The sequence below is a fragment of the Gopherus flavomarginatus genome, chromosome 24 (genome assembly GCF_025201925.1).
Source record: "Gopherus flavomarginatus isolate rGopFla2 chromosome 24, rGopFla2.mat.asm, whole genome shotgun sequence".
NCBI classification, from domain to species: Eukaryota; Metazoa; Chordata; order Testudines; family Testudinidae; genus Gopherus; species Gopherus flavomarginatus.
The window spans coordinates 7,322,905-7,350,189 of record NC_066640.1 but is presented as its reverse complement, the minus strand read 5'-3'; the positions used below and the strand labels follow the sequence as shown (position 1 = coordinate 7,350,189).

At 43.0% G+C, this 27,285-nt stretch overlaps 1 protein-coding gene across 4 annotated transcripts; it reads left to right on the top strand.

The window, feature by feature from the left end:
* On the top strand, positions 1-25,741 carry ACSBG2 (acyl-CoA synthetase bubblegum family member 2). 4 transcript variants are annotated; one of them, XM_050933681.1, is made up of 15 exons: positions 1-28; positions 942-1,059; positions 6,122-6,201; positions 6,762-7,000; positions 8,533-8,621; positions 9,516-9,636; positions 10,483-10,563; positions 11,371-11,520; positions 15,376-15,552; positions 16,471-16,652; positions 16,865-17,098; positions 18,880-19,097; positions 21,029-21,168; positions 22,270-22,516; positions 23,765-25,741. In XM_050933681.1, the coding sequence occupies exons 1-15, from the start codon at positions 16-18 to the stop codon at positions 23,872-23,874; spliced, it is 2,199 nt and encodes a 732-aa protein (XP_050789638.1). In that variant the 5' UTR covers positions 1-15; the 3' UTR covers positions 23,875-25,741. The 4 variants fall into 4 exon arrangements, with proteins under 4 accessions (XP_050789638.1, XP_050789637.1, XP_050789639.1 ...); XM_050933680.1 differs by lacking the exon at positions 1-28 and adding an exon at positions 499-589; XM_050933682.1 differs by lacking the exon at positions 1-28 and adding an exon at positions 518-682.
* Positions 25,742-27,285: the final 1,544 nt, after the last annotated feature.

Here is a 27,285-nt window from a genome sequence, read left to right as displayed (position 1 = left end):
CCTATGTACTGACTAATGCAAAGCTCAGGTAAAACTGACCCTTCTAGCATTAGGTTAATTAGATGCACAAACTCAACCTTTAAGACAAAATAGCGATACAGTCACTTAATGCTGATTATGAAACCCACTCAGGAAGAAGGCAGCTACTAAACTGTCATATTACAAAAATGAATTGTGCATACTTAGTGTTCAAATGTAATGGATGCTTTGCATGTAAGGGCTCTCTTGACTACCTAAGGTACAGTAACCCTGTTGCTGTGACCACATCACAACTGCTGTGGACATGTTCCAGGCAGGAAAAAGGAAACTAGCCAGAATCCTCTAAGAAAGTAATTGCATGTGCTGGTGTTGCAGGGGGGGAGGAGGAACAAACACATGATCCACTTTTCCATATAAGGAGAAAAGTGGGGTGATGGGCTACTTCCAATTGCAATGCAGAGAACACATGACATAAGATGCTATCACTCTTCCTGGTGGGCGCTAGTTTAAAAATAAAGGATGTTACACATCTGTGCTTCTACTGACTGTGCTTTTGTCCAGTCCTTCTCTGCACTGACAATGCACTGTGTGACTCTAAACCATAACTCCGGTTAGGTTTTTTGGGGTTAAGATCTAAATTCAGTGTTTCTGGCTAAACAGTGTAGGATATAAATGGGAACCTTTTAATGAAGTGTTCAAAATTGTAAGCAGTTCAAATAGACTGTTTTTTTAAAAATGAATTGGGGGAAAATCTAACAACTCTTAAATCTCATAGAATATATTCTATAGTGCCATCCTACTCCTGGACCAGATAAAGAATCTTATTTTATTTTTGCAAATACAAGTACTGCTGCCTTCAGTGACAGTTGTTTGAATTGGCTTATTCAGATAACAAAATATTGACGAACTGGTTTCCTTAAAGCTGTTTTAAACTCTCACTTTGTCACTTTAATCTTTTGCAGGAACAATGCTGTCTGAATCAGAAATGGGTACTGTATTGCCAGATGCAGCCTCTAACTTAGATGTTCCAGTGTCGTGTGAGGTGTCTCCTAGTGATGTCATGGTGAACTCTGCATCCAGGTTTGTCCAGGTTCTTTTTTTAAGTTCTACTTGGATTAATTCCCATTTGATTGACAACTATGATAGTTTCCACGATCTACATTAACATGGCCTTGTACTATAAAATCTAATGCTGTGAGGAAGTAAAAGCAGAATAGAACTTGCTTTACATAGTGCAGTGACTAGCTTCTGAAATGCATAGTGTATGTTCAAAAAGCATTCTGTACAGGCAGACTAAACTTCTCTTATAAAAGAGTATACATTTAATGTTAACTCTGGCAGAATTTATATTTGTAGAAAGGCATTAGCCATTTGTGTCTAATACTTAGCACTTCTGTATTACAGAATGTTGCTATACTGTAAACAAATATTGGCTGTTTGCAGGGAAATCTCCAGGATGTAGGAAAGTACATCTTGTTTGTCCCTCATATGAGGGAAGTCAGGGGGATCTTTGCTGCACAGAGGAGGGAGCTGCACAGTGACTTCCCACCGAGGACATGGACTCGGGTGAGGCTGAACCAAACCCTGGCATGCTCAAGGACCCCAGAAACGCCCCTGCCCCTCCAGGCTAGGTGTGGGCAGGCAGGCTCAGTAAGGCAGGATTCAAGAGTGAAGAGGCTTAATGCAGGAGGAGGGGGAAGATCCAGGTGTAGGTTGAGAGGGTTCTGTGTGGGTGGCTCAGTGGGGGATCCAGGCATGCCGGGGGGGGGGGGGGGATTTGGGTGCATGGGCTTGTTGGGGCAGGGGTCTGGGTTCATTGGTGATGGGACTCTACAGGGGATCCAGTTGAAGGTGGGTGGGGATCAGTGGGGTTGGGATCTGGGTGCAGGTGGCTCAACTGGATGGTCCAGGTGTAGGGGGAATGGAGCTTATGGGGGGGGGGGGGTGAGGTTCAGCAGGAGGGTCTGGATGCATGGGGGTTGGGCAGATGGAGAAGCATTTCCCTGTACAGGGATCCCTCCCCTTGCAGCTGAGGAATGATGGGTGCAGGAAGCAGGGGCAGTTTGCAGAGCTTCCTGCAGCTGGATGAGAAGTCTTGGTGGATGTGACCCAGCCCTGAATGCCATGCAGGGGAAGAGGAAGTCCTCTCCTCCCCAGCCCAGCCAGGACTAGCAGCTCAGCCAGGCACAGGGTAGGAGCCACCAGCCAGGTCTTCCCCAGTCCCATCCCCTGCCCCACAGTGATTTATATCTTTGACAGCTGCCCTGAAACATGCTGCTGGGGAAGGGAGGGTGACCAGCTGAGACATGAAATATTGGGATGGGGAGGCGGGGGGGAACAGTCCACCAATGGTGGAGTGTGTGGGGGGAGGGGAGGGGAAACCACCAGAGCATAGGAAAAATTGGTGGGGCCTGAGCACCCACTAGCAGCTCACGGCACCAGCTTACTTCCGCCTCCCCTGAGCAGGCTGCCGCATCTTATTTCTTCCTCCTCCCTTCCAATGCTTGTGCTGCCATACAGCTGATTCATGCAAGCCTGGGAAGAATGTGGCATGCTTGGGGAAGAAGTGGGGCCAGGGTGGGGATTTGGGGAGGGATCCAGTGGGGAAGGGTCAGGGCTCAGTTTGGGAGGGAAGGCATGAGCCCCCTCTGCCTGGGTGCTGGAGTGCAAAATATTGGGACAGTTCATGTCCCAACCAAACATCGGTCAGAACATGGGACAAACAAGTAAATATCAGGACAGTCCCAAATAAAATCGGGACATCTAGTAACCCTAGGGGAGGGTCACATGACCACTCTTATGGCTTCTCTCTTCTTCCTTGTCATTTTTCTGTGGTGGTTGAGGTGAGAACTCTATAGCTGGTCAGGTGAACCTATGGTTTGCTAGGACTCCCTGGCCCATAAAACCCTCCCTAATTTAAATGGCTTGGAACAAAGATTTGTGTATAGCTTTGAACCCTAGCCAATGGGGAAGTGCCTTGCAAAAGATACTTTAATCTTCAGTTAAGGCTGATTTTAAGCAGATTATATTTCATTCACACTTGCTCCTGCATAATTGTTGCATAAGGTCCTTGTCAAACCAACTGCTGCTGGAGAAGTTGGGATCTTTTTTCCCAAAGGAGCCTTAGAATTAAGCTCCCAAATACAATGAAATTAGTGGGATTTAGGTGCCAAACTCTCCAGAGACTCTGCCTAAAATCTTGTCGCTTTATTTGAAGCACATGGAGAGAGCCTGAGGTTTTCAGGCTAAATCAAAAGGAAGCCTTGTGCTGCGATAGTGTGTATTTGTGTACTCTAGTGCCACAACCTGCTAGAAAAACCACCCACATCTTGCTAGTGAATATCAAACCATGTTTTAAAAACTGGTGGTACTTAGCCCTGTGATAGTTTCCCAAACTTCCTTCCATTAATAAGCAACCTCACTGTACTGCTAATAGAGTAAATTTTACTAGTTGCAAATACTGCAACACTGCCCCTATTTTTTTAATGATGTGGCCTTACTGCTTGATCCATAAGAGTCAGTAAGTATGACCAGTCTGGCTTTTCAGTGGTTCTGCATCCATTTAGCAGTATTAATATATCCTCTGCTAGCTTACATCTACCAAATGCCCTAGCAAGTAGTGAAGTTTCTGCAACTTCTCGTTGGCCTTCAGTTTTATGTACCTATCTGCCTGATTTAAAGCAGTCCTTAGCCTTTCTTCCCCCTCCCGCTTGCTTTGACCTCCTAAACTACTCTCAAATGCACAACCACTTCAGCAAAATGAACTCTTAGTGGCATGGGTAACTGTCAATCTGTCAACAGAAGTGCAAATTGATATGAAGTGTACTTTATGCTGGCCCCACAGCTAAGACTCCATAGCTTGCAGAGCAAGCTAAAGGGACAGACTTGATTACTTCCTCCTTTCCTGGTTCTGGATGCAAACATAGTGTTAGAAGCAAGCTTTGTTTTATTGTGCACTGTCAAAATAGCTACCTTAGACTTAATTGCTGTGGTTTGAAAGATTAGAACCTGTTTAAATCCTTCTAGTTTGGATCTTGGGGAGAATAGCCTCCAAATACAGCAATTGTGCACCCACCCATGGAACTCTAGGGATGGGGACAAGAACTGAACCTTACTGATTGTCACTGGTTTTGAATGTACTAACTGTAAAATGTCAACACTTGTTTTTAACTGCCCTATCCCCTCCATCTGCTTGACTAGCAATTAAAACAGTCACCTCTATACTGTAACAAACAAGCTTGCTCATTTTTACAGTGTGATACACATACTGGCATTTGAGGTGCTATGGGTTTTCTCCAGAAAACTACATTTTAAGAAGAACTGTTCAGTTTCTTTTCCAAAAGGGGAAAACTAGAATTTTAGGGTGGGGGGCAGAATTCTGACTGAATCAGGAACAGAAACATGCCTGGGACCAACATTCTTTCATACCAAAGCTAACAGCTAAAACTATAGACCTGTCTACAGGCAGTCATGTGCCAGGACTCTTGTATGTCACAATGATCTGGCTATGATTTGCTATTTCTATAGCAACAGTTAGTGTCCTAGTGACCTTGCCTGCATGTAGGATCAAAGTTGATACCTAGGGCTAGGGACAGCCTAGAATTCAGACATCAATGATGTCATAAGAACCTAGTGAATTCTAGAAGTCTGGCATTTGCTCAGAAACTTCTCTGGGAGTGGACATCGAGGGATACCCTCACTTGAAAACTGTGGATCAGTACTTAACAGAACAAAAGGTGGGACTCTCCTCTTATCTGAATTCTCATGGAGAAGAGTGATGGTTCAGTACTGACATGAAGTGCTCACCTGCCTATGAACCTACCATGATGTCAAAGAGTGACAGACTTTAGAGAAGCAGGAAGGCAACTTGAGAAGGCAAGATGGAAGGGACTATTCAATCCTTGGAGGGGGCGGGGAAAAGAATGACCTTTAGGTTATCTGGCAATCATGGCTGACTAATAGGCGTTAAGGTGACTGTATGAATGGCGTGTTTGTAGAGTGCAGGGGAGCAAGCACCATCCATATGACTACTAGGAGAGCAGGACAGTTATACTTGTAGCTCAAGGGATCTCATTCTGGTGAGCTACTTCCATGGCTTTTTAGAAGAGTTGGGGACTTGTGTGTGAGAGTGGCGGGTGTGTGTAATGTGCTAAAAAAGCATCTAGAGATGCATGGTGGGCTAAGAGACCTCAAGACACTATTGAGGCAAACAACTTAAGTAGGAGTCAAAATTAACTTTTTTGTGACTCAGAGGATCTATTGCATTCCATCTTATGGACCTGTGGGATATAAACATTCATGCTTCAAGAGAGAAGCCACCCATTAACTAAGTGTTAGGAAACTTTCCCTTAATGGACTAACCAGACCAAAGGAGTTTCTTTCACCTTCCTTTGACAAATCTGGCATCATGTGGTGGTTTCTGTTGACTATTGATGCCCTGAAGCATACTAGTTTGAGGGGAAAAAGCTGTGTTTGAGGTTGTGAAAATTTACCTACTTTCAGACTGCTGAATCCTTCTTAGGGAAGTTGGGGGGCCTGTTAGGGACTTTCCTGAGAGAGTGCTGAGTGACCACTAATCTGAGTGGTAAGGAGGGAAAGCTGCTGGGGCCAAGTGTCCTGGATTGGCTCTCTGTAGTAGTGAGTAGGGAAGACCTGTTCCCTAGAGGGAGCAGAAAAGAGCTCCTCCACTTCTGGCATCTGCTTTAAGTCCACAACTTGGGAAGTCCTTTTTGTTCGTGTTTTTTTTTTTTTAAATTGTGCCAGTCTTCCTAGCTGCCAGTGGATGTCAAGCTTATGAGTTCAGCCACAGCTTGCCTGGAAATGCAAGTTATCAGTTCATGTTAGCATCAAAACCAGTTGTGTTCAAACTTGTTAACAAACACTTCAGATTTAGATCGTAAACTTTGAGGCTGGGACTGTCTTGCTATGTTAGCCCCATATAGACTATCAGTAAAAGGAACAAACAACTCAAATCCAGAATACTGGGGACCAACAATATAGTAGGAAAATCCTCCTCCTGGTATCAAGGGATTAGCATAACTAAATTATGAAACTGTCATATCTGAGAACTGATAATATGCTGTACACTTAAGTCAGTGTACTAAAATAACATCCAATACTTAGTACATGCTGTTGCTTGCAGAACTGTTGAGGACCATAGCGCTGAAATAACTGAAGAGACTAACACTGAAGACTCTCAGCTCGATATGTTTAGATCCAAAGGTAAGCAAAAAGGAATCAGTTTATAACGATTATAACAATCAAATTAAGTTGCTCTAAACTCTTTTAAATTGTTGCTTTCCAAAATTGTATGCTATAAAACCAAAGAAACTTAACCTGCAGGATTGTCTCCTGAGAAACCATGCTGAATTTAGCTTGGGTTGCAGTGGTGGTGGTCCTCAGGGAGGGTAAATGTTACACTACACCGTGTGCCAGTGGATAAGCCCCTTGGGGCAGAGGCACTGAATGAGTTTGGCCTCCACAGGAGGGTTCCAGCTGGTCCTGTACAAGCAGCTTTTGACAGACTAGCACCCTCCTTGTTAGAAGGTGGTGGTGGTGGTGGTGGTAGTAGTGGGAGGGAGAGGTTTCAGGTTCCCCATTTTGTTCTTTTGCACACAGTTTGAATATAGTTAGGTTTCAGCAAAACTCCAGTCTCAAAATAGAATCTGACCTACCTGTCAACTTGCCCAAAGTACAAAATAAGTGACAATGTAATGCCTTGCATTTAGATTTCCTTTGCCAATGTGAATTAACACCTTTATTTTTATTTTATTAAATACTAGCTTCATCCCCAGCCTCAGGCCTATGGACAACACGACGGGATGGAGAAGTTAAACTAAGGCTAGAACAAAAGGGTATTGGTAGTGAGACACCAAAGACTGTTCATGAACTATTCCAGGAAGCTGTTAAAAAATATGGTGACTATTTTGCCCTCGCATCAAAGAAGGGTGACAAGTGGATAAAGCAAACTTATAAGCAATACTATGAGGAATGTCGGAAGGCAGCAAAAAGCTTTATTAAGGTATGTCTTGTAGAACTCTTATGGATATACATAACATTCCTCAAAGGAACTTTAAATTTAAACTCCAAACCTGGCTTATTCTGTTATGTGACTTTTTTAACTCTAAAAATGTGGGTTATTTCTGGACACACTTATTAGTGAAATGTTTAACTTCCCGCCCCACCCACATTCAGAAATTCAAGACAGCCTTACAAAGCTCTCAAACTTACCAGCCAAGCCTCATTCTGTTTGTGTGTACTCTGCTGCAATAACTAATGAGAACCAAGGATGTGATTGTTCTGGAGAGTGTAATCTTTCAAGTCTCTCTCCAAGAGGTCAGGCTATTCTTAGACTTCTCAGCAACTGGCAGGGGCTTCTGCTTGGCAGGGGCTTCTGCTTGACAGTGCTATCACTATATGTGAGTGTCTCCTACTGTCCATGAAATGTGTTTTGTCCATTTATAAAAATCTCAAAACTAAGGAAATAACCAAACTGGAAAAAGTGACCTTTGTATAAGAGTGAAAAGTTGCTTCAAAACTTTCTGCTTGGCTTTTCACTAGCATAGAACATCTTGTGTGCCACCCTCTTGGAGGAACTCTGTGGCTGAATATATTGGACCTCTTGTCCAGGTTTCACTCATGACTAGAGAGGATTTGTCAAACTAAAAATCACATGAGCTTTCTGTTAGAGCTATAGGCTAACTTAAAGAAGCTCTGAAATCCCAGACTCCTGCCCTTTTAAGTGTGTAATAGTTCCTGCAGCAAAACCAGTAGGCTCTGATGTGAAATCCTGGTCCAATTGAAGCCCAGGGCTGGTTTGCTATGGAGTAGAGGGCTGCCCTTGATGTTACTGATACTTGACACTTTTAAATTTAAATGTGACTAACCTTCAAAGTAACTATATGTAAGATACTAAATGCAAGTGTCCCCTACTAATTTTGTTTCTGCCATTTTTTTTTAAACTTGCTTAAGTCCACAGAGGGAGCTGATATCTGTCTAGATTAAACTCAGGAGTTCTGATTCCTGATCTGGTCTTTAAACTATAATGTATTACTTCATGCCAATGAAGTGGTCTTATTGCATTTGCTGGGAGTCTGCATTTGCACTTTGTCAGCATTGAACAAAACAGAACAATATCTTGAGACTAAATTTAAACAACTTGTGTGTTTGGTTCTGTGCCAGTCCTTCAGGGAATTTCTTTAATGTGAGTCCTAAGGCCATGTCTATACTACCACTTTACATTGGAAAAACCATGTTGCTCATGATGACTGAAAAAACACACTCAAGCAACCTACATGTCATTGGCAAAAATGGTGTGCACAGGATTGTCAGTGGGAGAAGCTTCTCCCACCAACATAGCTACCACCACTTGTTGAGGTGGTTTTATGTCGACAGAGCTTTCTCCTGTCAGCATAGAGCAGCTACACAAGTCGTCTTACAATGCACCAGTACAGCTGTGCCACTGTACACTTGCTAGAGTATGGCTTAACTCATTTTAAGGCATTTAATTTTCCAAGAGAAATAAGTCCTATCCTATCTGATCTTTGTTTACAGTTGGGATTGGAGCGTTTCCATGGAGTGGGCATTTTGGGATTTAATTCTGCAGAGTGGTTTATTGCTGACATTGGAGCTATTCTTGCTGGGTAAGAAACCAATTTAGCTTGCACTGGTACTATAAAGACTCTTATACTTTCAGATGCCAATAGATGTTAAAAACATGATGAAACAATTGTTGATGTCAAAGCCTCCACTTTATTTGTGGCTAAATTTGTTTAGACTCTAGATTAGAGGTACTAATGATCATTAGTACCTCTAATAACAAATGAACAAGCCAGACTAGAGGGATACATATATAGCTTGATTAGAGCAGGGGTTCTCAAGCTCTTTCTGAGCCTCCCCTTCCCCACAACTTTTTTTCTGCATATAAAAACCAGGGCCAGTGTTAGAGGGTAGCAAGCAGGGCAACTGTCTGGGGCCCCACACCACAGGGGGCTCAGCAAAGCTAAGTTGCTCAGGCTTTGGCTTCCACCCTGGACGGTGGGGCTCAGGGCCTCAGGCTTTAGCCCTATGCAGTTGGGATTCAGTTTTCTGCTCCGGACCCCAGCAAGTCTAATGCTTGCCGGACTCCCTGAAACCTGCTCGTGGCCCCTGGTTGAGAGCCACTAGATTAGAGGATGTTGTGCTTCCATAATGCTGAGCTGAAGCAATAATATGCTAGCCTGAAAGATTGTTTCATTGCACTTCATGTTGGGGAGGGAGGGGACTACTAGACCTGTAACTGAGCTGAGGTTCTGCAAAGACAATCTAGTATATTGTGGCTCCTGGAAGAACACAAATTATAAATCTTCCTTAATGGAATCTCAATTTCTAGAACTTAACACATAGGAGGTATCCTCCTTACAAAAAAGGAGTTTAGATTAATCTGTCTCTACATCCTGGAGCACTTTTTTCCAGGTGGGAAGGCTCTTCTGTAGAGAGGCCAACTTCTGAGGCTGAAATCCTTGACTAGTTACCCTCTAACTCTGATTTATTTATAGTGGTTTTGCTGTAGGCATCTACACCACAAACTCTCCTGAAGCCTGCCAGTATGTAGCGGAGAACTGTGGCGCTAATATCCTGGTTGTGGAGAATCATAAACAGCTGGAGAAAATCCTAGAAGTAAGTATCTTTTTATAGAGTTAAGGAGTGGCAGTGGCATATGGAAAGCATTTGTCTGGGTTAGATAGTCAAGCAAGTATTTAAATTACATCCCTAGCTCTACTCTAGGGTGTGTGGCCTCTCTTCTATTCATTTATTCTAGCAAACCAAGAAATGCCTGTTTCTGGGCTGGGGATGGAAGGGGACTTGACAGTACAGCAGATGGCAGAACTCCCACTTTCCCCCTGCGATTTCAACTGCACCTGGTGTGTGCGTAGCACTCTAAAGGGATAAGGTGGAGTGTACACACTCACTAATGCTTGCAAGCCTTCCTGTGAGTGGGCAGGGAAACCAAATTGGGACTAGAGTGAAAAGGTGATTGCAATGGTCAATATGAAGACTGAAATTGAACAATCCAACCTGGTCTGTTACTTACCAGAGGTGGATGGGTGGGGGCTGGTAGCCAAAGCAACTTTGAAGGGTAGTTAAAGTTAAACACATGGTTTACATTCCTAGTCAAGGCTCTGAAACAGTCACAGAATACCACAAGCAAAAATTAAGCATCACTAAAAATAGCATGATGCTTTCTGGAAATCAAGGTGTTCCTGTAAGACTTCAGGTAGTTAGGAAGTAATTATCCAGACTGAAGTTCCTCCAGTTCAAATAATGATTGAGAATCCAACAGGATTCTCAGACTAAGTAGCATTAACATTCTCCACTCCAAAGGTGGCTGCATTTTCAATTGTGGATGACGCTGTAGTCTGAAGACAATAGCTTCATCAGAAAATCCTGTTGCATATTTCAAGCTGAAAGGAAGGTGCAAGAAACACTAGATTACTCTGATACCTTGCTTGCTCTTTACTGCAGGTTCAGGACAAGCTCCCTCTTCTGAAAGCAATCATCCAGTACAATGGAGAGCTTAAGGAGAAAAGACCAAATCTCTACACTGTAAGTAATGTTACTTAAGTAACATTTGAGGTGTTGCTTGCAGTGTCAAAGTGTAGCTAGTTATTCAGAGGCATTTAGTATGCAAGTACACCTCTCAACACTCAACTGTAGTGAGTAATATTGACTGTCCCACTACCATCTCTCATGGCTCACCCATGGAGGGGCCCTACCCTGTTCATTAGGGAACAGTTTGGGGTGGGGAAAGTTCTTGATCTTCTATTATGTTTTCATAAATTGCTTACACTTGTATGCAGTGGATGGAGGTGGGCGGAATACTATCACAAGTGGTAACTTCACAGCTGGTGTAGCATGGATGTAATGACTACACAGAAGCCATGGAGAAGTAGGTCATTATCTCAATTCTCCTGGAGGGTCACCATTTCCAATAAAGCACAAAATGGCTTTCCTGCAAGTGTTCCCAGTCCTATTTTAAAATAAGCCCTTAGACAAAACACATTCAAGACTCAATGAAAACATCACTCCAGCCCAGGAAGCTCCCGCAAAACATGTCTCCATGTGTCAGAAGAACAAAATCAGTGCTGGGGCCACCCCCATATTCCTCTCATGCACACCCTGTATCCACAGTTGTATACACTATTATAATTGAAGTGAATTCTTGATGGAAAGACCTCCATGGACTAAGTGAAGATATAATTAGATGTGTAAACCTATGAAATCTCACTGGAAAAACAGTTGTGGACTTCACCAATTTAAATCCCTCCACCCACCCCACCCCTTCCAGACAGCTTAGTTGCGTATATGAAAGAGGGTATAAAGCCTGACCAAGCTCTTTACTTTTGAATACAGTGGAGTGAATTTATGAGCCTTGGCAGTGACGTTCCAGATTCCCAGCTTGATAAGATCATTGAATCCCAGAAGCCTAACCAGTGCTGTACACTGATATATACCTCAGGAACAACTGGACAGCCAAAAGGAGTTATGCTCAGTCATGATAATGTAAGTATTCTTGCCTACAAGTAGAAGAGAACTGCTATTGGCTTTCAGATTTTTCTGGGATGCACTATTTTAAATAGTGTTGAGGTTGGAAGAATGGCCAAAATATTTTAACACTAGGACATAATTGAAACACAAATTGACTTGGAAACAGTTTCTCTTTTCAAGACCCCTTTTTTTAGGCAAGATTTGTCAAAATTCATTTACTTTTGGTCAGAGTGAGGGAAATCTTGCCTATATTGTTGTGTCCCACAAGTATATGTCTAAAGCACACATGGCTTGGGCAGAATAGATCTCTGGAAAAAGAAAAATTAGGCATATTTTGTCCTCCAAATACAGAGAACCATTTGTCACATTAGTGACAGACTAACTCTTCCATAACCCAGATCAGGACACTGAAACTATTGCTGGGTTTCTTGTACATTTTAGTAGCACTAATGAACAGTAGGGTCCAATAGCTAGCAAATTACAAAGAAGAGACATAAGAGCTGTGAGATCTAATGATCAGTGTACCCATTTTACAGAGCTTAACTTTGGCCAACATTCATGGGCGGTGCATTTTAATGAAGTAAGACTAAAACCCTCACCTTCCATCAATGGGGTGGCAGAGCCACTAACCGAGACACCCCTCTCAATGGTGGCCTCTGCATAGAGGTGACAGAAGTAATTTGGAATAACTTGTTTCCCTAGTATAACTAGTGCTGTTTTACACACCTTGTGTAGTTTGAGACTAGTCAACCAGCAAAAAAGTCGAATTAGGAGCATCTTGTGAATCTGTTAGGAGATGCATATTCTGCAGTCAATCAGGAAGTAAGGTGGGGGGAATGGGAGCAGGGACTGGAGGTGGGGGAACTGGAATCATGGTTTTGCTAAAGGGGAATAGGAACAGGATGGGAACAGGGACACAGGCAAGGCTCTGGTGTCAGAGCTGGGAAGGGGGACACTAAGGAAGGAAACTGGAATCCTACTTGCTGGAAGTTCACCCCAATAAACATCAAATGGTTTACACCTTTGGACTTTGGGTATTGCTGCTCTCTGGACCAGGAAAGTGAGAGGGTAAAGGAATAAGCCCCCTAACATCTGTTTTGAGACTATACTTTGTTCAGCTGGTGAATCTCTTAAGATACCAAGAGAGCCTCTGAAAAGTGCAGTGCTTGAACTCAAGGGCCACACCTAATGTGTGTGAGGAAGGATAAGTATGGGTCAGACCAAAACTGAGGCTTTCGCCTAACTTCAAAAGCATTGGGCAGGCTTGCTTTGTGTTCATGACTCTGTCTTCTGTGAGTGCAAATTCATACAGTTTGCTTTTTGAAACCCTTCTTAAGCTCTAAGCATACAAAAGCTGGGACTGGAGCAATCTCACAGACAGTGGCTGTAGAGTGAAAGCAGAATAGTATTGGCCACAGAGATGAAGGCAATTTGAGGACAAAGTGACTGAGATGCCATGGCAGGTCTAATCTCTGCTTTCTCTTTGAAAGTTGCTCCTGCATACACTAAGTGTCTTTGCCCAATTCTCTTGATCAAAACCAATTCAGTACTGGGTCCAGGATGCTTTCTTAGTGCCTGAGCAGACCCAACAGTGAACGTGAGAATTTCCAGACTAGTGGTCCATCTAGTCATAGCCTGTCAAAGTGCAAGACTGCCCTGCTGTGAGCAATGATGGAAATAACTGCCCATAAGTGGCACTCCTTCTCTGCTTCCTCAGAGTATAAATGGCACATACCTCTTCTCAGGGTGACTGAAGGCAGTATAAGGGGGGAGGCCTACTACTGCCCTTCCAGTAGCAGGGGGCTGAACAGCTACTTGAAGTAGACCATAACACCAGATGTGGGGGCTCTAGTCACCATGACCACAAATCTTTGAGTCATTGCTTCCTGGGATAATCAGCTGAACATGAGCTCCCAGTGAGACACTGATCTAAAGGGCTAATGCGATCCTTGGATGCATAAATGGGAGAATCTTGAGTAAGAATAGAGGGGTTTAATTTATTTTTTTTAAATTGGTCATTGCTGTGACCATGGCTGGACTACTGTATCCACAATTCAAAAATAGGGAAGGGATAGACTCAATGTGTGGGATCCACAAAACTACTCAAGTGCCTAAGTCCCAGTTTTGGCTCCAGTGTGATCCATACAACTCCTGCTGAATTCTGTAGGTGCTGAAACTCACTTGGTGCCTAAGCTTGTTCAGGGTAGAAGTTCCCTCAGCACCTATGTTTCATGCTCTGACATGTGCATTGCTGCCTCCATCTAGGCATCTGAATGCCTATCTCCTGCCTAAGCCCAGTCTAGATAGTGACTCTCAAATCAAGGAAAGACCAGGCTCTGCATGCGTCTATAGTGGCTGAAAGCCGATCTCCTCGTAGGTGGCCTCCAAGCAAGCCCACTGGAGCAGCTCTCATTCAAAATCTCCTTGGAGGAAGGGGTAGTGGTGGTGCCCAATTTAGCTTTTAGCCCCAGTAGCTAGAGCACTCACCTGGATTATGGGAGATGCAGGTGCAATTCCCACCACTGAGGTGGGCTCTACCACTGAGCTATAAGACATTCTGATGTGGGGCAGTCACTGGACAAGAGAGTGGGAATGACTGTGTAGCCCAGTGGTTAGGACACTCCCCTCCTGGGTCCAGTCACTCATTTACACAGTGGAACAGCTTCCTCAGGAGAAACAGAGGGAGCGCCACATCAAAATATCCCAGACCTCAGTGGCTAGAGCACACTTATGAGACCCCTGTTCACATGCTCCCTTCTCCCCCTCTGCCAAAGGGGGAATTGAACCTGGAGCTCCTGTTTCCCAGGTGCATGCTCCAACCTCTGAGCTAGAACCTGTTTGTAAGGTGAGCATCACCCCCTCCAGCCACTTTGTTAGAGTGGGGCAGAGTCTAACTCATTCTCATGAGACATGACTTTGGTGCCCAAGCTGCCTAACTCCAGATGGACAGCTCCCATTCATGGATTGCTAAGCAGAGATAGGTGCCTATTGCAGAGGGGCAGGGGTTAGGACACACCCTCTGATAAGCATCTCCCATTGGCTGTCTTAGCAGGCTTCCCACCTAACATGGCTCTTGTGAATTGCATTCTTAGTGCCTCTCTCTCCCCATTTGTTATAAAGGAAGCTTAGGTGCCTAACTTGGCATTGTGGATATCTGTGTTATCCTGTGAGTTTCTAGATGCTGAGCATCATGGTGCCTAACTTTTAGGCATTGCAACACCCGACTCCCTTCATGAATCCCCCACAAGGAGCACTAGCTAGTTAGCCTCACAGAAGATTAGGGGGTGACTTGGTCAGCCTACAAGTACTTACGGGGAACACATACTTGATTGTCTCTTCAGTCTAGCAGACAAAAGTATAAGATCCAGTGTCTGGAAATTGTTTCAGAGGTTAATTGCCCTCTTAAAAAAAAAAAGTCTCTAGCTTCAATTTACCAAGAGTCCTAGTAGATTCTTAATCGATGGCAACTAGTAAATTAAGATCAGCAGATCTTTTAGAACAACATCTGTAGTTCAAAAAGAATTATTTTGGGAGTTCTATGGCTTGTGTTACACAGGAGGTAGATTAGATGATCAGTGGTCTTTTCTGGCCTTGGAATCTAGTAATCTAATTGTTACCCACTTAACCTTAACTGATTGAGGGGAAATCAGAATGAGCCCTAATTGATTAAATTAAACAAGTTTCAAACTAGCCAAAGAGCCCAGGAAAAGGGAGAAACTCAGTGAAGTGGCTAGTGGATTTAAAACACACACAGCATACTTGTTTAGATACTCTGCAATTCACAACACTAAATGACATCAGTGTTGTGCCTTGCAAACTTGTTCAGACCCACTAGTGTGAATGGTAACCATGAGGTGCTTCTGTTTTCAGATAACTTGGACTTCGCTATCAGCAGGGCGCTACGTACGACTGACAGAAGCTACCAAACAACAGGAGCTGGTGATCAGCTACCTTCCCCTCAGTCATATTGCTGCTCAAATGATTGATATTTGGTTGCCGATAACATTTGGTGCACAAGTTTTCTTTGCTCAACCAGATGCACTGAAGGTAAAGACCATGCTACTTAATTTAGATGCTTATAGACAGTAACAGGGCTGTAGCCCAGTTTTTTTTTTTTTTTTTGCAGTTGTCACAAGAGGAAACCTAGGTTGTCTATGAACAAAGCTGACAAAATCCTGAGAAACTTAGATTACGCTTACCCAAGTAATGTTTACAAAAACAGTGTTGTTTATTTAAAACAGACCCTTAAACTTGACACACTAGTAAATAACTCTGACATCTGTTCACCTGTCTGCTTTATGGTACAAAGGTGGACAAGGTGACCATGCACTCTGAATCTATATGAATATATTAGGTCCTTGAATGTAATTCCAGGCACTCTATCCTGCAACTTCCCTTTCTAATAAAGAGTAGTGCAGTGGGTTTACTTGCCATACTCCAATCTCCCCAGGAGGAAAATCTCTACTCTGTCATGTGAAGGGCCAGGTTTTTGCCCTTGATGAACAGTTGGCACATGTGCATCTGAACTCAAAGCAAGGGTCATTAACATGCCCTGGCTGTTGAAAACCAGAGTTTGTGACTAGCACTCAGAAAGCAAACTCCTCTCCACACTGCTAGCAATACAAAAAGGTAAGGTGGCTAGTATGAATGTTTCAGGGCTAGACTAATTGCTGAGCACAAGAGGCTGGTTTCTGGGGGCACCTACCTTTTGACACTAATCTGGAGTCCACAGTGTAGTGGCGTTATAGCATATTGTGAGTTGGATTCCTGAAAGTTGAAATGGGTGCTGATTATGGGTTTGTGCCCCTTGAAGATGGGAGTGTACTGTAGCAATGGAGTACTCTACTCATTAGTAATCAGTGACTCAATCCATCAGTGGCTTTTAGAAGGAAATCTAGGTGTCAACGAGGAAACCATCTTCTGAACGAAAGTGGTTTTAAACATTTAAAATTCTACTTCACTTAGGGCAGCTTGATAGACACCTTACGGGAGGTGAGACCAACAGCTTTTATGGGAGTTCCTCGCGTCTGGGAGAAAATACAAGAAAAAATGAAATCTGTGGGTGCAAAATCATCCACTCTCAGAAGAAAAGTAGCAGCATGGGCTAAGGAAGTAGGATTACAAACTAACCTGAAACGGATGAATGGGTAAACTTTTTAAAAGCCATTTAAATGCAGTCTGTAGATTTTAACAGCATATTATGCTCTAATCTGATGGCATGCTAGCAAATGTAATATGCAGATTAAAGATAATCTATGGTCTGTAGTAAAAAGTTAAGAGCATCTTCTGAAACTAAAGCTTGACTGTCTAGGATGACAAGATGGACTAACCTGAGCCTCTTTCAATTCTTCTCTTAAAGGGCTTCTGAACTCCCAGTGAACTTCCGTCTAGCCAGGCAGTTGGTGTATAAAAAAGTTCGGAAGGGTCTTGGACTGGATCGATGCACAAAGTGCTACACTGGGGCTGCCCCAATTACTAGAGAGACTCTGGAGTTTTTCTTGAGTCTTGACATTCCAGTGTATGAATTGTATGGCATGAGTGAGAGCTGTGGACCTCACACCATCTCTCTTCCAGATGCATTCAGAATCACTAGGTATGTATTCCTCATTGTGGAGAGGAACTCTTGCATAAAGAAGAACTTGAGTTTCTGGTATGAGAAACTAATTGTCTACAACTTGGGATCACTGCTGCCCTCTGCTGAGACAAGCAGCTCCCCTCCTTCAGCCTGTTACCAGCATCAGCTAGCCACCAGTAAGAGGGGATTGGGAGCAAGCTCTTAACTGTGAGGCTGAGGTACAGGAAAGATGGAACTTGCCAGTGGCCTGTAGAACAGGAGCTGTGTCTTAAAGCCTAAATCATCTAGGCTCTCTAGATGGTACAACAGAGAAATGGAGGGATAGAGAGAAACTTGTAAAAGAGGAATTGTCACTTTGACTGTGTGCCAAAAAGTTATGAGAAACATTCTTCGTGATACAGTTTAATACATCCAGTAATTTTAAGAAATCATGGTGAATATATTAGTCTTTGAAATCACAAGCCAGAGTATTTAGTGTGTTGGAATAAATACCTTAATTGTATTCCAATTTTCTAAACCTCAGGGATTCTAGAACAATATTTTGAAAACCAAGGGCAGATCTGTGCTTAAAACACTGCAGCCTGGTTGCTGTGGCACTTCACTGAAGACACTATCTCTGCCAATAGGAGGTCGTCTACCATCAGTGTAGGTAGACCACCACCCTGAGAGGTGGTAGCTAGGTCAACAGGAGAATTCTCCTGTCAACCTAGTGCTGTCTATGCTGGGGGCTAGGTCTGTTTAACTGAGTCACTCGGGGGGTCTGGATTTTTTCATATCCCTGAGCTGACACCCTTTAAAGTCGAAGGGACCATTATGATCATCTAGTCTGACCTCCTGCACAATGCAGGCCACAGAAACTCACCCACCTACTCCCTGTATCAAACCCCTGACCTATGTCTGAGTTACTGAAGCCCTCAAATCATGATTTAAAGTCCTCAAGGTGCAGAGAATCCTCCAGCAAGTGACCCATGTCCCACGCTGCAGAGGAAGGCAAAAAAAAAACCCAGGGCTTCTGCCATTCTGCCCTGGAGGACTATTCCTTTCTGACCCCAAATATGGCAATCCAGTTAAACTCTGAGCACGTGGGCAAGACTCACCAGCCAGACACCCAGGAAAGAATTCTCTCTAGTAACTTAGATACCACCCCATCACAAGCAACTGGGCATATTTACCACTAGTAGTCAGACTAATTGCCAAAATTAGGGTATCCCATTATACCATCCTCTCCATAAACTTATCAAGCTTAGTCTTGAAGCGAGATATGTCTTTTGCCCCCACTACTCCTCTTGAAAGGCTGTTCCAGAACTTCACTCCTCTGATGGTTAGAAACCTTTATCTAATTTCAAGTATAAATTTCCTGATGACCAGTTTATAGCCATAGTTATAGTGACTTAATTTCCTAGTGTAGACCTGGCCTAAATGTCTAGTACAGGGGTGGCCAAACTTGCTGGAGCCCTGGCAGGCACCTCCTGTGGGGGGTGAGGCATCAAGCCTTGGCAGATGCACACAGGTCTCAGACTTCTGAAGATTATTGTATGCAGCTCAAAGTGTCACAAGTTTGGCCACCCATGGTCTAGTAGGTACAAATCTGGTTAATATCTGATCCATTGTAGGTCTCATTACACTACGCTGACAGGCAGCTTATAAACGAATTCCTTGCTGAAAGATGACACCACAACCAGAGTATACATCTCATGACCTGTGTGCAAATGCTTACATTTAAGTGGTACTGACATGAATTGTTAGATTCCTAGCTTTTTAGCATACTGAATCTTAAGGAGAATGTGTCCCTCTTTTAGCTGTGGAAAAGAGATTACAGGCTGCCGGACAATGATTTACAAGCCTGACAGCGATGGCAGTGGAGAGATCTGTTTCTCAGGAAGACATGTCTTTATGGGCTATTTGAACATGGAAGATAAAACCAAAGAGGCAATTCATGAAGAAGGCTGGCTACATTCAGGTGATCTTGGCAAGCATGACAGGAATGGATTCCTTTACATCACTGGAAGAATTAAAGGTAATATCTCATCCTTGGTTTGAACTGTCTGGCTGCACCTTCCTGTGCTATGAACTGTTAAATATTGCAAGCTAAGCAGGCCTTTATCATGGCTTGGTATCTACTAAGTGGTGCAAACTCCTCCTGAGGTACTTATGAGCTAGCATTGCATCAAGGTGATAAGCTCACAGTGGTAAAGTATTCTAAATGTGGTTAAAAAAATGCTGCAAAACTAGAGTACAAATTGTAGAAGTCAAGACTTCAAAAGGTGCAGGTTAAAGAGCCAGTGGCCTGCTCTGCAACATGATAGTTGTGGTCTAAAGCTGACTCTTGCTAGCTGTAATCTGACTTGAGGGAATCTAGGCTGGCAAAGTAACTTTTTTTTTTCTCTTTTTTTTTTTAATTTCAACAAGCTATGGTAGCATTAGCTCTTACCATATCATCCACCTTCACAGTCAGATGAGCCAGCTATTTGGATATAAAATTGTATTAAGTGAAGCAGTTCCTGGGAGTGGCCTGTATATATAACTCCTTGCTATGAAGGACACCTGATTAGATCAAGTTACTATAGGACACATGCAAAAGCAGATCCGTGATCTATTTATCTAGTGTCCTCTTCAGAGAGACAAATAGTTGATCCTTCCAGCTTTTTGTGCTGTCAGTAGCACAAATGTACTTTGGGTTTGTCCAGGGGGTAGGGGGAATTTTGCATTTTCCTTATGGGGATGGGAGGGAAATGCTGGCATGGCAGTAAAACATTATACTGCTAAAAATAGTGTAGCTGTGGAAGGCATTGCTTGGCCATATTGCAGTTGTATAGGGTATCTCCCCCTAGGGTTTGGGTGTGTATATACTCCACCCATCTAAGTCTCTTGCCTCATCTGTACAGCTGTTAATACCCATACTAGCATGGGTATAATGTGCTGTCTGTACTCCCTACGTGCTACTGTAAGGGAAGAACTAACTTTCATCCCCTGCAGGCCCCTTATCCTTTTCCCAAAGGGTCTGAAACTGCCTAGTTCAGAGCCACTGTAGCAATGTCCCCCCTCATGTCTCACAGCTCCAGGGCATTTTAGACTGATATCTACCCCCCAATACACATGGATGGTCTTGAGTACTGAACAGGCACTCCTCTGCATTGGCACAGACAGGGGAAGAATCTGCCTCTGGGTCCCCCTCCAGTTCTGATGCCTGGCTACCAGCATTAGAGTTCTGGTAAGGATTGGGTTAAATAGGGTCCCCCCTTGCCTGGGATATAGAATTATGGCCCAAGACCCTTCCTTCAAGGGAAAGAATGGTGAACAGTCAGTACCAACAGATTCATGGCTCCAAATGACCCCTACAGCAAGAGCTCAAACTCAATAATCTCAGATGGTGGATTCTCCCCAGGACAAGTAAGGCCAAGGGAGGGGATGGGGAAGAGAACAACTAATGGTAGATAGGACTGAACTTTTTTCTTCTCTGCATGCAGACAAACAGCTAGTCTCTTTGCTTGGGGGGAGCCTGGTTCCTCTCTGGGATTTCCTAATGTGCAGATCCAACTAGGATGGGGAGAATCTTCCCAAGTCAGGATGACAGTCGTCCCAGGGAATCTTGCAGTACTAAGCTGTTGAAAGGTTCAAAGCCTCATGTACTACATACTAAACTGTACCTAAAATTCTGCAGAGTCCTTGGTTCTCCAGTGCATGGTGAAACTCCCCTCTACAGTAACTTCAAATCTGTTGTTCACTGCTATATTTTAATAGCACAGTAGACAATGTATGTCTTTATTAGAATATGTCCCTAAAAGGGAATTTATCATTTGTGGCTACAAGACAGAAATTGGCTAAGGTGCAAAGATTACAGCACTTGCATATGTCCATTTGTCTCTAAAACCTACACTTCACAAAAAGCACAACTGGAACTGCAGTGAAAGATCACATTTTTCATAGATATGCTTAACTGTCTTCTAGAGCTCATCATTACTGCTGGAGGGGAGAATATCCCTCCCGTTCCTATTGAAGATGCTGTAAAGGAGGCTGTTCCTATAATTAGTAATGCTATGGTAGTTGGCGACAAAGCAAAATTCCTTGCTATGCTTTTAACTCTGAAGGTATGGTTCGTTCTTTTATCTCCTGATAAGTAGCCAGAAAATAAGATGAGCGATCACCTTAGCCAGAATGGCTGGCTGCATTCTGGAAGTAGGGTTAAGAAGGCTTGTCATGGTCAAATGAGAGGTTTTGAAATCCTATCCAATACCTGCAAATAAGCATTTCACAAACCTAATCTAAGCAACACCAAACAGCATGTCCTGCTGTAACCTCACATTACAAGGACCTGACTTGAGTAGTACGTGGGAGCAACTCTGACTTCATGTTTAGATTCTGTGGCTATAGTTTGGTTATGAAGAGCTGCAATTTCTCTCTAATATACATATTCAGCAAAATAAAAGGGAGTTGAAGTTGAGGACATGGAAGCAGTAAGATGCAAGAGGGAAAATGTGGTGGTCTCCTAGATTTCCTCTCAGAACTTCTCCCACCATAGCAGTAACAAGCTGTAGCTTCTTTGTTTTAAATCTGATTTGCTTTAAAAGTTTTCCAGGTTGGTAATGGCAAGCTCAACATGCTGCAAAATGCCCATTTCAATCTTTTTTTACCAAGGAAGATTGAGCCCTAGATTTCTGGAGGCCAGTTCCAACAGCTCTTATGGAGAGTGGGGTACAGAGCTGTTAAGAGACCATGACAAAGCAGTATGGGAAGCCTGTGCTGTGTTCTTGTGTGTCAGTACTTCAGTGCTGCTTGCCTCTCCCAGATTCAATGATTTTTTTTCTAAGGCTAGAAATGCCCCCCAATAATTAACAGTGGGGAAGAGCACAAACCACAACTGTGACTATAACAATTTAGTCATAGAAATTCTCTGCCTACTTCTAGTGCAGCCTAGGTGCTGAACAATTTTTTTTGTTCTCAGCATTCTGAGATCTGAGGGGTTTCACTTGAACATAATCTCCTTCAACTACTAGGCTTCTGTGAATTGGTAAACTATTGCACCAAGGTGATGTGATTCTGGCTGTCTGCTTAGGATCAGCCAAAGTAATAGAAAATAACCTGTTCTGGGTTAAATAACAATGTGACTATAGAAAAGAACTACTCTTTTCTATGGTGTAGTTAATGTACAACTGTTGAACTAGTGAAATGTTCTGTCCTTCCTCTTACAGTGCAATGTAAACGAAGAAACAGGGGAACCACAGGATGACCTTACTCCAGAAGCCATAGCATACTGTCTCAGATTAGGCAGCAAAGCTACAAAAGTCTCAGACATTGTAGGTGGCAAAGACAAAGCTGTTGATGCTGCTATCCAGAAGGGAATTGCGTTAGTCAATGAGAAAGCAATCTCAAATGCACAGAAAGTACAGAAGTGGGTCCTTCTAGAAAAGGACTTCTCAATAGCTGGTGGAGAGCTAGGTAAGTGACCTGGCCTACTGCATATTGAAACAAATGCAGGACTCATGATTTCAAACTAGGTGGTGGCACATCTCATTGCCCTGAAGTCCTGTGTGCTGTGATCTCTTGCATGTATGATGATACTAAAAGCAGCATTGAACTGCCCTGTGAGTGTACAGTGTGTGTGTTTGTGCGCTCCACTGTGCTGGACACTCACTGCAGGAGCCTGTCAGCTGGGTAGGTTGGACAATAGCCACTTTTTTGGCACTCTAAGTCTGACATGTAGTAACCAGAGGTTTCTGGATGACAGGAGTGAGGGGAGGAGATGCTGGCTGTCTTGTGGGTGGAACTGGATGTGACTTTAATCTTGGAGAGTAAGATGGGTTGAATGTTTCATTCCCAACACCCAGCAAGCCTTGCTGGTAACCACCTGAACCCTGGTATCATCCTGTTTGTAACAACTTGTTTGTTCAGTTGCTGCAGATGTAGCAACAAGATTTTGGATACTAATGTCCAAGCTTCAGAGTGAACCACCTCCTTCCCCCCCCCCCCCCCCCCCCCCCCCCCCGGGCATAGAAATAATTTGCACTTCTTGGAGTTAATTTATTTCTGGTACATGCTCCCACTTAATAGTTTACCCTTTTGGATCTGAGGGGCACAAGTAGGTGGCCATTTGCATGGCTCCTTAATTCCACCATGTGAAGGGACCTGGTTTAATGTCAATTGAATACTGTAACCCTCTTCTAATGAATGTGCCAGAGTCTCAACTCCTTCCTTGAGAATGGCAGTAAGCTGCCTCAGGCTGTCATGCACCTCCCCCTTTGTGGTGCCCACTCACCAAGAATCATTCAATTCTTGTCCTGACAAATGACTGTAGTGGCTGGTAGGCTGGGGCCCAAGATGAGGAATTTGTTCGCTTCAGCCCCTGGACAGTATAGATGGTGTGGGAAGACAGGGCTTAAGCCTTCTCTTCTCTTCCTGGCTGAGACTGGCAGCCTTGCTGCTTCCTTCCACCTGTACAGAGTGCCCCAGGCACCAGTTTGTTGTGCCTTCCACCCTGCATACGAAGTTGATGTCAAGTGATTGTCCCTTTCCAAGATGGGGAAACCATAGTAACTAAGGGAGACTTCCAAGTTGGATGCCCAACTGCCCTTTGTGCAGTCTCTAGAATCAGCAGACAGCCTTGCTTCAAGAGTAAGCTTTGGAATTGGCCTTGTTAGGATAAATAAAAGTTAAAATACTATTACTACTACCACCCTCTTCTTACAGGTCCAACTATGAAACTGAAGAGACCTGTTGTCGCAAAGATGTATAAAGACCAAATAGACCACTTGTACACTGATGTGGCAACCACATCAGCAAATCTGCTTTCAAAGTAACCTTGGAACACTGCGGGTCTCAACATCCAGTTCTCCAACTCGTCCTCTGCTGTGTAAGTGTGCGTGCTGGCTGTTGCTTCAACTCCCAAATGAAGGAATAAATGGGTCTCTGAAATAAACCAGGTTTAATATTGTAGCCCTGCAATCACTGAATATATGTATACATTCCTGACTCTAGTTATTGGTGATACTGCACTAATGTCGTCTTTCTCTTTGGACTTTTTCCTAATGTCCATGGTCATCTCAAAATCAGTTGCCCACTGTATATGGGCAAGTAGAATCTCAGCAAAAGTTAGTTAAAATACTTAAATAGTACCATGGCTATTTGTGGTTGTTGTGGGGTGTGTGTGTTTGTGTTTTTTTTTTTTTTTTTTTAGTATTGTAAAAACCATGCTGTAACTTATTTTTCAACCAAAGTCATTTTGTCTGAAAATGAATGTAAAAGACAAGCAGGAACCTTTGGTTTCTTTAGTGTTGCACTTGAGGGCTCAGGTACTTTTTTTAATAGCAATGAAATTTGTAAGTAAATTATACACAGCATATAAAGGTTTCTATGTGTACTGCATAGAAATTACAGGTATACTTGGTTCACTGTTGGTGTAATACAGGCTTAGACTTTTCCGGTTGGGATCTCACAAAGCCATAAACACATTGAAACTATATACTCTGCATGTGTTGTAAGAAGCATTCCATCAAATGGAGTCTGATAGAGCTGTCAAAATCCTGTCCCTTCTGACTTGTTCTTCAGTTATCCTACAATCATAGAATGTGTCTTGAACGCCACCTAGGTTTTTATGGTATAATGTTTGAGGGGGTTGAGGAAAAGGTCTTAATGACTTCTTGCAAATACACTTTTAGGACTGTAATGGATTGAACTGTTTTAAAGGTTTCTTCTCCTTTGAAAAGAAAAGTTAATGTATGTATTAGAGAACTAGGAAATGCTCCAGTGACTGCTATTGCCTTTTCTGGCAAAAGGATTAGTTAATTAGGGGGAGGTTCAACTGCTGGGGGGGTGTGTGTGGAGGGAATTTAAGTATCTACATGGTGTGTTGCATTTCTAGAACTTCAAGCTGTCTTGCACTGTAGGCCCCTCTACAGAAGCAAGCAACTGTTACTGAATGCATGGATGCTTACAGTAAACTACTGCAGAACCTATTCACAGAGGGCAAGGTGCCCCTGAGCAGAAAGGCATATCAGTTTACACTCTGCCTGGAGGAATAGAGAAGATAAATGATTACCCCCTCCTGTTAACCAGTTATGATACAGTAGTCCTGCAGGAATTTCATTGTATGAAGGCTTAACTCCAACTAAGTTTCAGGGAGTTTAAATGTTTAAAGGTCTAATTTTTTTGACAAACTTGTATTTATTGGACCATGAACACCACTGTATGAACCATGTATGAGTCCAAAAGATTGGACAAAAGTGCAATCATTTTATTTACTCTTAAACTTTACTCTTACTGATGTCTCTTTAGTTCATTACCTTTGTCAAGTGCCTGGAGTGGTTTGTCAGGCAGAGGAATGTGTATGTATAAATTACTGTAAGGCATCTTCAAACAAGGATTAAATGGCTATTCTGATTTGTATAGCAAACGTAACTTTGCCATCCCTTGAGTCACATCAGGGTTTGTTGTGCTAAGCCTTATCTGCAAGATGGCTGGGGGGGAGGCTAGGAAAGGAATTTAAAGCACTTATACAAGAATTCACAAATTGGAATTAGCAGTGAAGATTCCATATCTGTACATATGTTTGTAATTTGGGACAAGTGCTATGCCCTAGTCTCATTGGTCTTCTGTAACTATGTTCTTTGTGAGACAAGTGTGAAATGTCTGAACTTCAAGGAATGCTTAATAAACATCTGAACTTCATTTGTCTTTTTAAATAGCATTTCAGTAACTTACCACACATTGTGTTTAAACAATCTTGAACCAGCAAACTAGTGGTGAAGGGGAAGTTGAGTATCTTGGTTCATAGGATAGTAAATGATATAGAACAGATATACAGAGAGCAAGCTTTCATAAAATCTGAGAAGTGAGGTGACTCACCCCCTAACTACCTGTACTATACAGCCTGTTTGGTTATAGTGCTGACATTCTCCCAAGATTTTTTTTTCCAGAGTAACTCACATAACCTTCACTGTCTCTAAAGTACCAGGAGAATCTTCATTTGTCAAGTTTTAGAACTTAAATGCAAGGACCAGTGCCCCTCCTGCATAGCTAATCCCTGCTTTAGGGAGGAGGAAGCCTAAAAGCAAGCAGTGGACAATGACTAGCCCAAAGTAATGGGGCTCTAGCTGACTCTTAACTAGTAGAAACAGAGAAACTCAAAGCATGGGAGAATTGAGTATTGTTTAATGAACACATTGAACATACCCATTTTCATCTAGCCCCATGAGCCCTGCAGCTAATACCACATTTGGCCACCTGTGCCAGGTGACTTGGACTCAGGTTAAGAGGCTGTTTTAATTGTGGTGTAGATGTTCAGGCTCTGGCTGCAGCTTGAGCTCTGAGACCCTCCTCCCTCAGACTCCTAGATCTAGCTAAGTGTGAACATCTACAGTGCAGTTAAACAGTTCCTTAACTAAAGTCCAAGTCACCTGGCAAGGTCAGCTGTGGGTCTCTAATTGCAGTGTACAGAATAGGGCTGTTAATCCACTCAGTGTACACACTTCATTGCAATTTGAGTTATGATTAACCACTGTAATAAATATTTGAAAATGTAAATTTTTGTAAGACTGAGCACTGTAGATACTTATTCTATTACAAATACTTGCCCTGAAAACTCAATTCACCTCAAGTGCTGTAGTACTTTCACATGGAGACTGCAACTTCCAAATGTAGGTGTTTTTCCTTTAGTTCCATAACTGCACACAATGTACCACTTGAGCCTGCATGTCCACTCATCCTCCTGTGTTGAGACAATTGCTAAGACAAAGGTTTGTTTACATTTATAGGGGATACTGCTATTTACAATCTCACCTGAAAATGAAAACTAGTGTTGGCATGACATTTACATGCCAGATATGCTAAACATTTGTATGCCTCTTTGTGCTTCAGCCACCTTTCCAGAGGATATGCTTGTGTGTGTGGTTCTTTTTTAAAAAAGCACCAAGTTTGACTGAATACATGAAGGAGAATTGTCTCCTGTGTTCACACATTTCATGTTACAGTACTCTGGATAATGACCTAGCTCAGGGTTGTTTTAACACTTTTCACAGCATGCTGGTACCTTTTTTACATTTTTGTCAAATATGAGATTTCTAAGGATAGATACAGCACTTGACACAAGGATTAAGAATCTGAAGTCCCTTGTAGATTTTGAAAGGCACAAGGTGTGGAGTAGGATTTCAGATGGTCTTAAATGAACACCACTCCAATGCAGAAACTACAAAACCCAAACCAACCTTCTGGTG

Bases quoted from the DNA above. Each gene is read 5' to 3' on its own strand.
- ACSBG2 (XM_050933680.1), top strand. From the start codon at position 499: ATGTTACACATCTGTGCTTCTACTGACTGTGCTTTTGTCCAGTCCTTC. The intron at 17,099-18,879 runs GTATGTATTCCT...TCCCTCTTTTAG, and splicing joins GATGCATTCAGAATCACTAG to CTGTGGAAAAGAGATTACAG. The intron at 19,098-21,028 runs GTAATATCTCAT...ACTGTCTTCTAG, and splicing joins CATCACTGGAAGAATTAAAG to AGCTCATCATTACTGCTGGA.